Source organism: Trichoplusia ni, chromosome 3, assembly GCF_003590095.1.
Source record: "Trichoplusia ni isolate ovarian cell line Hi5 chromosome 3, tn1, whole genome shotgun sequence".
In the NCBI taxonomy this organism is placed as follows: domain Eukaryota; kingdom Metazoa; phylum Arthropoda; class Insecta; order Lepidoptera; family Noctuidae; genus Trichoplusia; species Trichoplusia ni.
In genome coordinates, this window is record NC_039480.1 from 4247895 (window position 1) to 4261054 (window position 13160).

The window sequence follows — 13160 nt, forward strand, 5'->3', positions numbered from 1 at the left end:
TGTAGATAGATAATTAAAATTATAATTAAGTTTACAAAATTCAAAAAGTTCAAGGATACATATTAATGGCCGAATAAGTTGCGGAGAGAGTGAAACCAATTATAACAGTTGCAAAAATAATAAAAAGACCCCCAAATCCATTAAATGTTTATACAGATTTTTATCAAACATATCTAAGAAGACTCACATATAATTCATCTCTAATAGAATACAAACTAAATTGAAATCGCTCATTTCGTTCGTGAGCTAAGATATAACAAACAGACAAACACACATAGGGGTCAAACTTATAACACCGATCCTTAATATTGAGGAGGTCAGATAGTCAGTCACTCCTTGTAAAACACTGGTACTTAGCTGAATTCAGTTAGGCTGGAAGCCGACCCCAACCTAGTTGGGAAAAGGCTAGGATGATAATGACCCATCTGAAGACCAACCGCGCTCTTTATCTTTATCGGTTATAATAAACATAATTAATTGTAAAATATATTCTAAAGCCCTTGACCTCAAGGCAATACAAGTTACAGGTTATTGACCGTATCTAAATAAATTTTAAACAAAAAAATATTTTTGCAAGTAACTTTAAAGAAATATTACGGAACGAATTATGATCATAATTAATTATTTACCTTTCAAATTATAATAACATACGTATCTTAAATTGTGGATGGTTATAACTGTAAAAACATTACACTCCTTTGATGAAGACAGATAAAAATAGCCTTTGTGTTAATCTTGGGCATCAGCTACTGAAATACCAAGTTTCATCGTAATCGGTGCAGCCGTTTAGGCACAAAAGGGGTAACGAACACACAGATATACCATATAAGTGTAATGCCAAAGTTTTTATGCATGTTTAAACAGATAAACGCACATAGGGGTCAAACTTATAAAACCACTCCTTTTTTCTTTTGAGGAGGTCAGATAGTCAGTCACTCCCTGTAAAACACTGGTACTTAGCTGAATTCAGTTTAGTTTGCTTATCTGCCTGCTTGTCTGTTTGTAAGTCTGTCTCCTACAAAGGCGATTTGTAGGTACCTTACTAAGACTCCACTGTGTATAAGTCAGTTGTTATAACACTGGCCTGTATCTAATAAACCTGGATAGTTAGACAGTTGAAAGAGAAGCTCGTGGCTAAGCTATAACCGCATAAGTGAATCGATCACAGGTTAAGCTATGCTTGACGCGTTTGGTCCGTAGATGGGTGACCGTCTTTGTCATGACAAGTTCCTCCGTGATTCGGAAGGCACGTTAAATTGTGGGTCCCGGCCGTTACTCATACACCTTTGACTGTCGTTACAGGTAGTCAGAAGTTAGAAAGTCTGGCAACCAGTCTAACCAAGGGGTATCGTGTTGCCGAGTTAACTGGGTTGAGGAGGTCAGATAGGCAGTCGCTCCTTGTAAAACACTGGTACTTAGCTGAAAACGGTTAGACTGGAAGCCGACCCCAACATAGTTGGGAAAAGGCTAGGCCGATGATGAGTTAGACAGTTAAAATTACTCCAAAAACTAACAACAAAAAAAATATTACCGTTGTTACGGTCATAAATGGATGGGTGACCAATTCTCTTTGCATAAACGTGCGGAAACCTCAGTTTCGTGAGCTCAACTTGTTTTTAACCCGTTTTTTTAACATTTAGGCCTAGTGACACGTTTATGTAAATCATTTTCATCTCAACGGGATAGAAAAAAAAACATCGTCCATAGATAAAGCCTTTAACTCTAAAGCAATAAGGCACATTATTGCTTAACATGACTTAAAATTGCGTATAGTTCTACTAGGAAAATGGGCTCAATTTAGATTAAAGATATGAGTAGAATTTGAATAGTTTTAAACACAGGTCCCATTACTCCTCGCGCTAACGCTGACGAATCACTCAAATGTATTGAACTGACACGTCAAAGTCACATCACTTGTCGAAAAGAAGTGTCGCGAATAACTGGCGTGTGTAGCCAGGAGAAGCCTATTCGAGTCCTGCCTAAAGTTTTATTTTTTTAATATATAATCTATGTATATAAAAAATAATCCCTATTTCCCCTGGTCACGGCAAAACGCGTGAACGGCTGGACCGATATCGCTGATGCTTTTTTTGTTGTATTTTTTATTGTCAAGAGAAGATTCTTATGTAAGAAAAAGAAATTGAGCGGGAAATTTAAGAATACTTAACCACCATATTAAGTAATCTTGACTTTTGTTAAGATAGTGATTTCTTGGATCCAACTCCGCCCCCAATAATATAAAGGCACCGAGAACGGGATCTACGTATTCACGAGGGTGAAACCGCGTGGCACAGCTAGTTTATTTTTAATAAATCTACTCACTAGTATTGATTTGAAGCTAAAACCTTGTTGATTCGACTTCAGTTAATGTATCGTAATTTCATTTAAAGCAGTTGACCTAGAATTTCGAACCTAGATTTAAGAGTTCAACAAATTAGGCATAAGGTCCCAGAACATGTTTATCTTAAATAATGCTAATTGCAAATCATTAATCTTAATTAAGGGTTTCTCTTAAGATACTATGTAGCCAACATTTTTAATATGACGTAATTTTGTATGCTTTCTTTAAATTCATTTTAGGTTCATAACAAAGCAGTATTACTGTTATTTTTAATCATTATTTAATAAAAAAAAATTAAATGGTTCTGAATATATTAATTTTACAATCTTTTTTTGCGTGTTATATATAATCACATTCATTTTTTATTTATTTTTTTGTTTTTATTTTGCCTGCACACTGTTATGGAATTTGTGATATTGGAAGCAAGAAATAAAAGGCTTTTTATTTTTATTTATTTATACCAAAGCAGGTTAGGGTACGTTCAGATATTAATAAACGCCATCTAGTCTCAAACTAAGCAAAGTTTGTATTATGAGTACTAGACAACTGATAAATATACTTATATCTAACTACATACATACTATAGATAAATTACACCCAGACAGAGAACAAATTATCGTGCTCATCACACAAACATTGTCTTGGCTGGGAATTGAACCAACGATCTCCGGTACAGCAGTCAGGGCAACTAACCACTAGAGTCTAGACCAACAGGCCAGTCAAGATCATCATCGGCCTAGCCTTTTCCCAACTATGTTGTGGTCGGCTTCCAGTCTTAGCGGATCCAGCTGAGTACCAGTGTTTTACAAGAAGCGACTGCCTATCTGACCAGTCAGGATACCCATCCTAATATTTGGGCTAAAACTTTAATCGTGATGAATTCAATCACCGTTTGTCAACTTTAAAAAAGCCACATTGGTTCTGCCTGCATTGGGATCGAAACAAGGTCACCTCCACATGTTATATACGTATTACGATACACAAATAAAAGATACGTTTAACAGATTTAACTCAAGCAAAATATCAACAAGATACATATCCAATCGGAATCCGGATCCATTATGTAAGAAGCACAAAAGGACCAACGAGACGAGGACCCCTAAATACTTGGACTCGACAAAAACGGGATGACTCATCTGTTTTTTGAGAATAATTTACTCTTAAGATGTATGCATACAGATACAGCCTGTATAACATTTCACCGAGAGCTAACGCTGACGAATAACTCCGATGTAATTGTACTTAAAAAAACGACTCTCGTACTAAGGAATTCTATTTTTCTGTCGAGGAGAGTTTCACAAACAGAATGATACCCGGACTCAGGGCAAGCATTCGTTGATCACACAAAGGCTTGTCCTACGCGGGTATCGAACCCGCGTCACTTGTGGGTTTCGCATGTTGCCTTTTACCACTTCGCTATCCGTGCAGTCAAAGAATGACAAGCAAGAACTGACAAGTCAAAGTCACGTCACTTGTTGAAACGGAATGTCATTCCCATACATTTGAAGTAATTTAAAGGGATATGACATCCCTACTAATATTATAAATGCGAAAGTAACTCTGTCTGTTAGTCTATCTATCTGTCGGTCCGTTACGCTTTCACGTCTAAACCACTGAACCGATTTTAATGAAATTTGGTACAGAGATAAAGTTGACCTTGAGAAAGAACATAGAAAAGTTTTTATCCCGGACTTTTGAAGAGTTCTCTTGGAATCGCGATATAACCGACATCGACGCAGCCAAAGCCGCGGGCGAAAAGCTAGTTACTTATAAGGAGCTATTTATACCTTCTCGACAAAATATTCGGTTCGTGATGTACTAAAATATTTCAGAGAGTAATTTTCGTTCTGTTACAAGTAAATGCCCAAGTGTATCAACAACTTTAGCTTTCGCGATTACGTAAAAATCGAGACCCGATGTACAGCCAAAAGAAATTATTAAAGAAACAGCAGCCCAAAAATGACGTCATCTAATTTAACATCAGAAAGGGATGGGAGATGTGTGTGATGTGAAGTGGGACAAGGATGGTTAGAGAAAATATGCGAAATTATCTTGAGATGTAAGAGGCAATCGTGATGACGGGAGAGACGAGTAATTGCAAAATAATTTCGGAAGTGAAGTTTGAATTGGTCCTTGGTAATTTATAATTTTCAATGATGGATGGATGTGTGTATTTTTATTGCTTTTCATACTTAAGACAGAATATGTTACTGACTAGCTGTTGATAGCGACTATGCCCGCTATAAATAAAATAAATAATACCACAGGACCATAAAACCGAGGTAAATGTTATCATATGTGTCAATCCAGGTTATAAACTAAACTGTGAACTGTTACTTTTGATTAGCCAGTTGTGTACAAAAGATGTGTCGATTTAGGGTGCTGTCAAATGCCAACTTTGACAGCTTGACTAATTTTACTCAAGATTCTTTCGTACAAATTTGTAATAAACTAAAATACAAAACATACTAAGATAACCTTTTTGTCCACAGAAACCCCACCAAAGAATGTCCTAAAAACAAAAAATGGCAGCCAAAACAATAATACTACTAGCATTAATCTACATAGCAACAACTAACAGCGAAGATCTAACTTCAAGCGAAATAAAACAAGTCAAAGAAAGCGAAGAAATCATTGAAAACGATGACACTACAGTCATAGTCGATGAAGAAGATCTGAGAACCACAACTGAATATGGCGTTACTGATGATGATAGTGAAATAAAAAATAGAGAACAAGAGAGCAGCGAAACAGCTACAGATGAAACAACTGTTGATATAACCGTGCCATCGAACAATGTCGTCGACGATAATAGATCTAATACGAGTAATAATATTGATACAAGTCTTAAGGTAAATAATAAACTAAGGGTTGTGTATTTATATGTAGTAGGACTGTCCCATTGAATAGATTTTTTTAAAAGAGGCGTAGATGAAGTTTAATCATTGTATCAGAGGGGTTTCACAAACATTCAAGTCACATGCACAAAGACACTCAGACTCAGGACAAGCATTCGTGGATCACACAGTCCTACGCGGGGATTGAGCCCGCAACACGAAACGCAGTGGGTTTGGCGTGATGACTCAAATACGCGGCTATGCGCGATCCGCTAAGCGCTAGGTCGAGGGTTCAATCCCCGAATAGGATAAGCATTTGTGTGATACACGATAATTTTAGTTTTTCTGCGCATGTGACTAGAATGCTTGTGAAACCCTCACGACCTAAGAATTAAATCCAAAATGCGGGAATCGTTTTATATACAAAAAAAAATCAAAACAGCATCATCTTAACTACCTACTAAATTTAATTACATACAATTTCAGACTGAAACAGTTCCGATGCAGGCTACAACAAGAGCGATGGACGATGAACCACCACCAAAAATACGAGACACAGAGGAAGATATCCTGGAGATACCAGGACAGAGGAATCCCAAGGCTGACAATGGTAATTTAAGAACATTCCATAACTTTCACACAACGCCATCTAGTTGAAAAACTGAGGAACATACTTATACGAAAGTAGAGGCGCTAGATCTGTAATCTAACGAAAATCTTACGTAGTTTAGCGCCCATTTTGGGTCTACTTGAAATAAAAACATTTTGATTTTGATTGATACATGTTTGAATAGTAAACATTTATCTTTAGTATAAACACAACAATTATAAAGTGTACTATTTTTTTAACATCAATGGTACAGTGATTAGTATGCTTTATAAAGGTATCCCGTATTCACTCCATCCCAATCATGATTACCCTTGATCAAAATCCGTGATCGAAATTTAGAATAAAAGTGCCTTATATTCATTGACGGTCAATCTGCAGTATAAATAAATAATAAATGCGGACAACATCACATACATTGTTCTGAACCCAAAGTAAGTTGCTAAAGCACTTGTGTTACGGAATTCAGATACAACGAAGGTACCACAAATACCCAGACCCGAGACAATGTAGAAATGTTAATTTTTACATTGACCCGACCGGGGATCGAACCCGGGACCTCAGAGCTAGCGACACCTTGAAACTGGTGCGTACGCCACTCGACCACGGAGGTCGTCAGAGTATGATCATGGATATTGATCACAGATCGCGTTTTAGATTGAATATACACGGTGATTTTTTAGTCGTCTTACAAAAGAAGCCCAGTTCATGTATCCGACGTAAAATACCCCTAGGCGCGATTATTATTTTTTTATCTTCAACTAAGATAATAAGTACGAAGAAAAATTAAACAAGAGAAATCTGAAATGTACTCTTGAAAATGATAAAAATGCCGCCGCCCGCGCCCCTCACCATTGTTACAAGGCTCGGACCGCGCTCGCAACAGAGCTGTGTATCTAAAAAACTACGAATTGCATCATAATATTGAATAAAAATTGCATTTTAAATTTATTCAAATCTCATAAATACCTATTTTTTTTTCATGAACGTTTTCTAGTCATTGGATACATGAACTGGGCTGCTTTTGTAAGACGACTAAAAAATCACGGTGTATACGTGGCGTCGTAGAAAACAACGCAAGTTTCCAAATACTTTCAGACTTTATACATACAATTAATTACACATTGTTCGTTAATTATGATGCAAGAGCAATTAACGTTTTAGTTAATCATGTGTTAATTAACTCTCGCTAAAACACTTTCTAGTGTTTTAATCTTTAATTAGCATCACATTTCTCGATCGCGTAGAACTTTTATCCTAACCTAATTTATAAATTTAGTCTAATCAAAATCAATTAAGTAATCTTATAAAAGTCGACTCCAGCGTCATCAGAAAAGACTTGTAAGAAAGATGATAAACTCATCATCATCATCCTACTCCCAACTATGTTGGGGTCGGCTTCCAGTCTAACCGGATGCAGCTAAGTACCAGTGTTTTACAAGGAGCGACTGGCTATCTGACCTCCTCAACCCTGTTACCTAAACAACACAATACCCCTTAGTCAGACTAGTTGTCAAACATTCTAACTTCTGACTACCTGTAACGACTGTCAAAGATGTATGAATAATAGCCGGGACCCACAATTAAACGTGCCTTCCGAAACACGTAGGAACTCGTTATGACAAAGATGACACTCATCTACAAACCAACCGTGTCAAGCGCAGCTTAGCCTGTGATCGATTCAATTTTTCAGTTATAGCTTAGCTACGAACTCCTCAAACTAATATAACATCACAATTTTGAAAATTCAGTTCACAAAGACAGCACTTAACCATCTCAAACTTTCAGATCCCAAACCACCGATCGACAAACGCAACTTCGACTCACACCCACCTGTCCTAAAACCTCAAACGACTCGATCTGTCGTGAGGGGTTGGCTGCAAGACTGCTGGATACGACCACCAGCCGGCATCATGGTACCGCTGAGGGCGACAGCTTTGGCGAGAGCATTGGCTGTATGGAGTGATCTGACAGTACCGGCGTTGAATCTGACACACGTTTTGGTAATGGGGTATGATTCTAACGGTAAGTTTTATTGCAGTTATTTTATTTAGATTTTAGTCTAGATCATTAACTTGTATTCTTTGTGGTAAAACTTCTTTAGGCGCGACTAGGAGGTAAGGAGGTGACAATGCAACGAAAGTCCGTTACGGCAATATGGCGTCACATTCTTACGTTTTTTGTATATTTTTGATAGACAGTTTATAAAAAAAAACAATCAAAATTTTTAGAAAAATCATGATTAGTAAAAGATATTAAATTCTAAAAGAGAAGTTTTACTTCAATCGCATGTAACACATCGCATCATTCACAGTAGATTTAAACTGATAATCTTTACCACTCGGCTTTCCGTTTACGACCTCCGTGGTCGAGTGGCGTACGCACCGGTTTCAAGGTGTCGCTAGCTCTGAGGTCCCGGGTTCGATCCCCGGTCGGGTCAATGTAAAAATTCACATTTCTACATTGTCTCGGGTCTGGGTGTTTGTGGTACCTTCGTTGTATCTGAATTCCATAACACAAGTGCTTTAGCAACTTACTTTGGGTTCAGAGCAATGTATGTGATGTTGTCCGCATTTATTATTTATTTATTTATTAACACAAAAAGTTTCACAGCGATCTCCAAAAATAACGAACGAAAACTCGTCAGATATAATTATAAAGATGTTTTGACATATCATGTATGCACGTCAATTACTTAAATCAACAACTATTATAGCTGACAGAATCACGAAAACGTATATTAATAGTTACTATTTGAGTTGAGCAAAAAGAAGTAACATTGTTGATATGGTTTCTTAGAGATCCGTACAGAAAAAAAGAAAACGGGAATGTTAGAGTTCAATATCGAAGAAGTAAATTAAGACCCTTTTATTCTGACTCTACTTTCTGGGTAGACTGTATAAATATCTTCTGTACTACAGACATTTTAAGAATGCGTAATATGTATTTCTGTATAAATAATCCCACAAAAAACATTTTCATGTAAAATGTTGCCAAGACGAGCCCATTTGACTCGTGCTGTCGAAAAGATATCTGTACCTCTACCATGAGTTTTGAGCGACCGGGCTCGCTAGCGTCTGCGTAAAAAATATCTATGACAAAATGTTCAGCGCCCCTAGCGGTCACTTGACAAACTAAAATCGGTAGTATGAGTTGACAAATAAAACCTATCGAAACATTCAAAACGTCTTCGACAGCGAGTAGCGAGCGCGTAACGTTTTGCGGTGGTTTCTCTAAGAAAACGGTACCATGAGTCACAAATTTGACAGATGGTATCGACAAATACCATTACGATTGTAGTTAAGTAACTCACTTGCTAAATAAGGTGTGAAACGGTATTCGGTTTATAGTAATTGTTTAGTTTTGAGTATTTCTTGTGAGAATCATGTCGGCAATAAAGTATTTAAAATCAAGTAGCACTAGTTAAAAGTCAATTTACATTGAATACACGCGGTCACTTTTTCACAATGAAACATAAATAAATTCATTATAAAGGAAACGCTGGAAATAAGTCAGCGTTCACAGAGGGCTCCACCCCAACCAATAGTTCATTAAGTAATATTACATTATATTATAATATACTGAATACTTTATGCTCTATGAGGTTTAACATTTTTAGGACTATTCAAACACTAGCTGTAGCCCAGGACTCCGTCCGCGTGGACTTCAGTATATAGCGTTCGGTGGTCCCCATTTCCATCAGGCTATCTGTCAAATTTCAATACAATCGGTTCAGTAGGATTGGCGTGAAAGCGAGCCAGACAGACAGAGAAATTTTCGCATTTATAATATTAGTTTCAATAGATGCACAGTTTATCGGTATATGAAACAGCTCAACAAAACTATCGCGATCAACCGCAAGACATAGGTACTCCCCAAAGATGCGCCACATAACCATTCCTAGGTACCCTCAACACCGCGCTTTCAATTTATTAATGAAAAATTACTAAACCCCAAAGAGCAAGCAAGTGAGCAAGTGTCCATCTATTTGTGATATCAAAAGAGTTCGTATATCTACATCAAACGCATAAAGAAAAAAAAAAAAAAACTTTGCGAAACTTCAACGGCAAAGATGGCGACTTGAGCGGTTTGTTTTTTGCCATCGGAATTTAACGAAATTCTCCACAATCCGAATTTTGCGGATATATGTTGTCGACTCAAAATCAATATTTTTTTATGTTTTGTTATTCATATAAGGTTTCGATCGAGTTTTCCGTAGCCCTGCACGAAATTATTAATGTAGATTTGAAGCTTTTTCGGGAATATATATCTTACTCTGTCTTTTAAGCAACGTTAGAAAGAAATAACTACATTAGGCGTGAAGTTAGGCACGTTCGACAACATGACAAGTATGACAACACGAATACTACAATAACAATCGAGCTCTCGATAGCGAGCGCGTCAAGGTTTTTTAAACTCATGGTATGAGTCCGATTGAAAACTATTCGATCCGCGTTTATACGCTATCGACTGTAGTAACGTCATTGACGTTTTCGATGGCAACTCATGGTAGAGGTACTGTACCTCTACCATGAGGTCTCGCTAGCGTCTGCATAAAAAATATCTATGACAAAATGTACAGCGCCCCTAGCGGTCACTTGACAAACTAAAATCGGTAGTATGAGTTGACAAATAAAACCTATCGAAACATTCAAAACGTCTTCGACAGCGAGTAGCGAGCGCGTAACGTTTTGCGGTGGTTTCTCTAAGAAAACGGTACCATGAGTCACAAATTTGACAGATGGTATCGACAAATACCATTACGATTGTAGTTAAGTAACTCACTTGCTAAACAAGGTGTGAAACGGTATTCGGTTTATAGTAATTGTTTAGTTTTGAGTATTTCTTGTGAGAATCATGTCGGCAAGAGAGTATTTAAAATCAAGTAGCACTAGTTAAAAGTCAATTTACATTGAATACACGCTGTCACTTTTTTACAATGAAACATACATAAATTCATTATTACAGAAACGCTGGAAATAAGTCAGCGTTCACAGAGGGCTCCATCCCAACCAATAGTTCATTAAGTAATATTAAATTATATTAAAATATACTGAATATTTTACGCTCTATGAAGTTTAAAAAGTATTAGGATTATTCAAACATTAGCTGTAGCCCAGGACTCCGTCCACGTGGACTTCAGTTTATAGCGTTCGGTGGTCCCCGTTTCCATCAGGCTATCTGTCAAATTCAATACAATCGGTTCAGTAGGATTGGCGTGAAAGCCAGACAGACAGACAGAGAAATTTTCGCATTTATAATATTAGTTTCAATAGATGCACAGTTTATCGGTATATGAAACAATTCAACAAAACTATCGCGATCAATCGCAAGACATAGGTACTCCCCAAAGTTGCGCCACTAACCATTCCTAGGTACCCACGACACCGCTTTCAATTTAATAATGAAAAATTACTAAAACCCAAAAGAGCAAGAAGAAAAGTGTCCATCTATTTGTGATATCAAAAGAGTTCGTATATCTACATCAACCGCATAATTAAAAAAAAAACACTTTGCGAAACTTCAACGGCAAAGATGGCGACTTGAGCGGTTTGTTTTTTGCCATCGGAATTTAACGAAATTCTCCATAATCCGAAATCTGCGGATATATGTTGTCGACTCAAAATCAATATTTTTTTATGTTTTATTATTCATATAAGGTTTCGATCGAGTTTACCGTAGTCCTGCATGAAATTATTAATGTAGATTTGAAGCTTTTTCGGGAATATATATCTTACTCTGTCTTTTAAGCAACGTTAGAAAGAAACAACTACATTAGGCGTGAAGTTAGGCACGGTCGACAAAATGACAAGTATGACAACACGAATACTACAATAACAATCGAGCTCTCGATAGCGAGCGCGTCAAGGTTTTTTAAACTCATGGTATGAGTCCGATTGAAAACTATTCGAACCGCGTTTATACGCTATCGACTGTAGTAACGTCATTGACGTTTTCGATGGCAACTCATGGTAGAGGTACAGATCTCATGTAGAGCCAAGCTTCTAACACTACACGCCCTAACTTCACAAACCCTACACCTTAGTCAAAATATGTGGCTTGGCCATTTCGCTACATTCACATCGGCGTAAGGTGAAAAATTAATTCACTGTTCATTACTTTTGTGTTATACAATAGTTCTTGTAGTAACGAACGGCCAGATAAAATTTATGTACAACTAATAAAACAACAGAATAAAATACTATTTAACAGACTCGCACTTAACTGGTTTTATAACTTTTCGCCAACACTCAACTTAAATTTCTAAAAAACAACTGACGATTGTATTAAACGAGTTGAATACGTGTCATGTTTATAGTAAGTACTTACCAAAAATCTTTCTCTAATATTATTGAATTAGAAGAACTTACCTGTAACAAAAACAAAAAAAATAATTATTTATATATTCAAACAAGGACAAGTTTAATAACTCATTTGGTTATCAATATTGAGACAAAAAAAAACACAAGAAGAGAAGTTTAACAAACATTAGAAGCACATGCAAAAAGACAGCTAATCTTAGAATAAGCATTCATGAAACAAACAAAACCATTCAAAAAGACTTTATTAATAAAATATTGCAAAAAAACACACTCGGGGATTGAACTAACATATCGCGCTCAGCATTCTTTGGCGTGCTGAGATATACCACTTTGCTATCCACGCGATCATTGAGGCATTAAAAACGTCTTCTGAGGGTCTATCACACGTTAAGGTAATATTATATGCTCGCAGTGGATTTGGCGTGGTGACCTCAACCACTCGGCTATCCATACAGTCAATCTATACTTTTAATATATAAAGCTCAAGGGTTTGTTTGTTTGAACGCGCTAATCTCAGGAACTACTGGTTCAAATTGAAAAAATCTCTTTGGGTTTAATATACCATTCATCAAGGAAGATTTTAGGTTATATTACATCACTCTGAAACTAATAGGAGGAAAAATATTCATCTTCGAGGGCTTCCGTTCAAAAAATCCTAACTTATATCTTCTAACGACGCGGACGAAGTTGCGGGCAACAGCTAGCATGGAAATAAATGAATGGAATGAAAAGTATACCAGTTGCATTTGCGAAAGCGAGACGCCAATATCCTCCGAATAGCTCACTATCTTACTCCCACCGCATCGAGGATATCTCGCCAATTGTTTTCGCACATCTGTTTTACTATATGTATGTATACAAAATAATATATCAACCTTTCAACAATGATTTAAACATAAAAGTTCTTGTGTTTGCGAGTTTACGGCATTGGTGACTTCAAGTCGATTCGTCAAGCTTAATTGTCATTTAAATATGACAAATTGTACGGTATATGCATGTTTTATACATTGTTAAGCTGATAGTACATTAGCCTGTGTTTCTTTTAAATAAAA

General features: G+C 36.7%; 2 protein-coding genes across 10 annotated transcripts in view; one reads left to right on the forward strand and one right to left on the reverse strand.

The window, feature by feature from the left end:
• LOC113508942 overlaps nucleotides 1-13160 on the reverse strand; it is a 100788-nt gene that overhangs the window by 53512 nt on the left and 34116 nt on the right. The gene's annotated exons all lie outside the window — the stretch shown is intronic.
• Nucleotides 1-13160, forward strand: part of LOC113508944 — a 56276-nt gene that overhangs the window by 16425 nt on the left and 26691 nt on the right. Inside the window, exons 2-4 of the mRNA XM_026892155.1 lie at nucleotides 4834-5193; nucleotides 5665-5788; nucleotides 7574-7810. Coding sequence (XP_026747956.1) covers nucleotides 4867-5193; nucleotides 5665-5788; nucleotides 7574-7810 — 688 coding nt within the window. The 5' untranslated portion in view covers nucleotides 4834-4866. The remainder of the gene's footprint in view (nucleotides 1-4833; nucleotides 5194-5664; nucleotides 5789-7573; nucleotides 7811-13160) is intronic.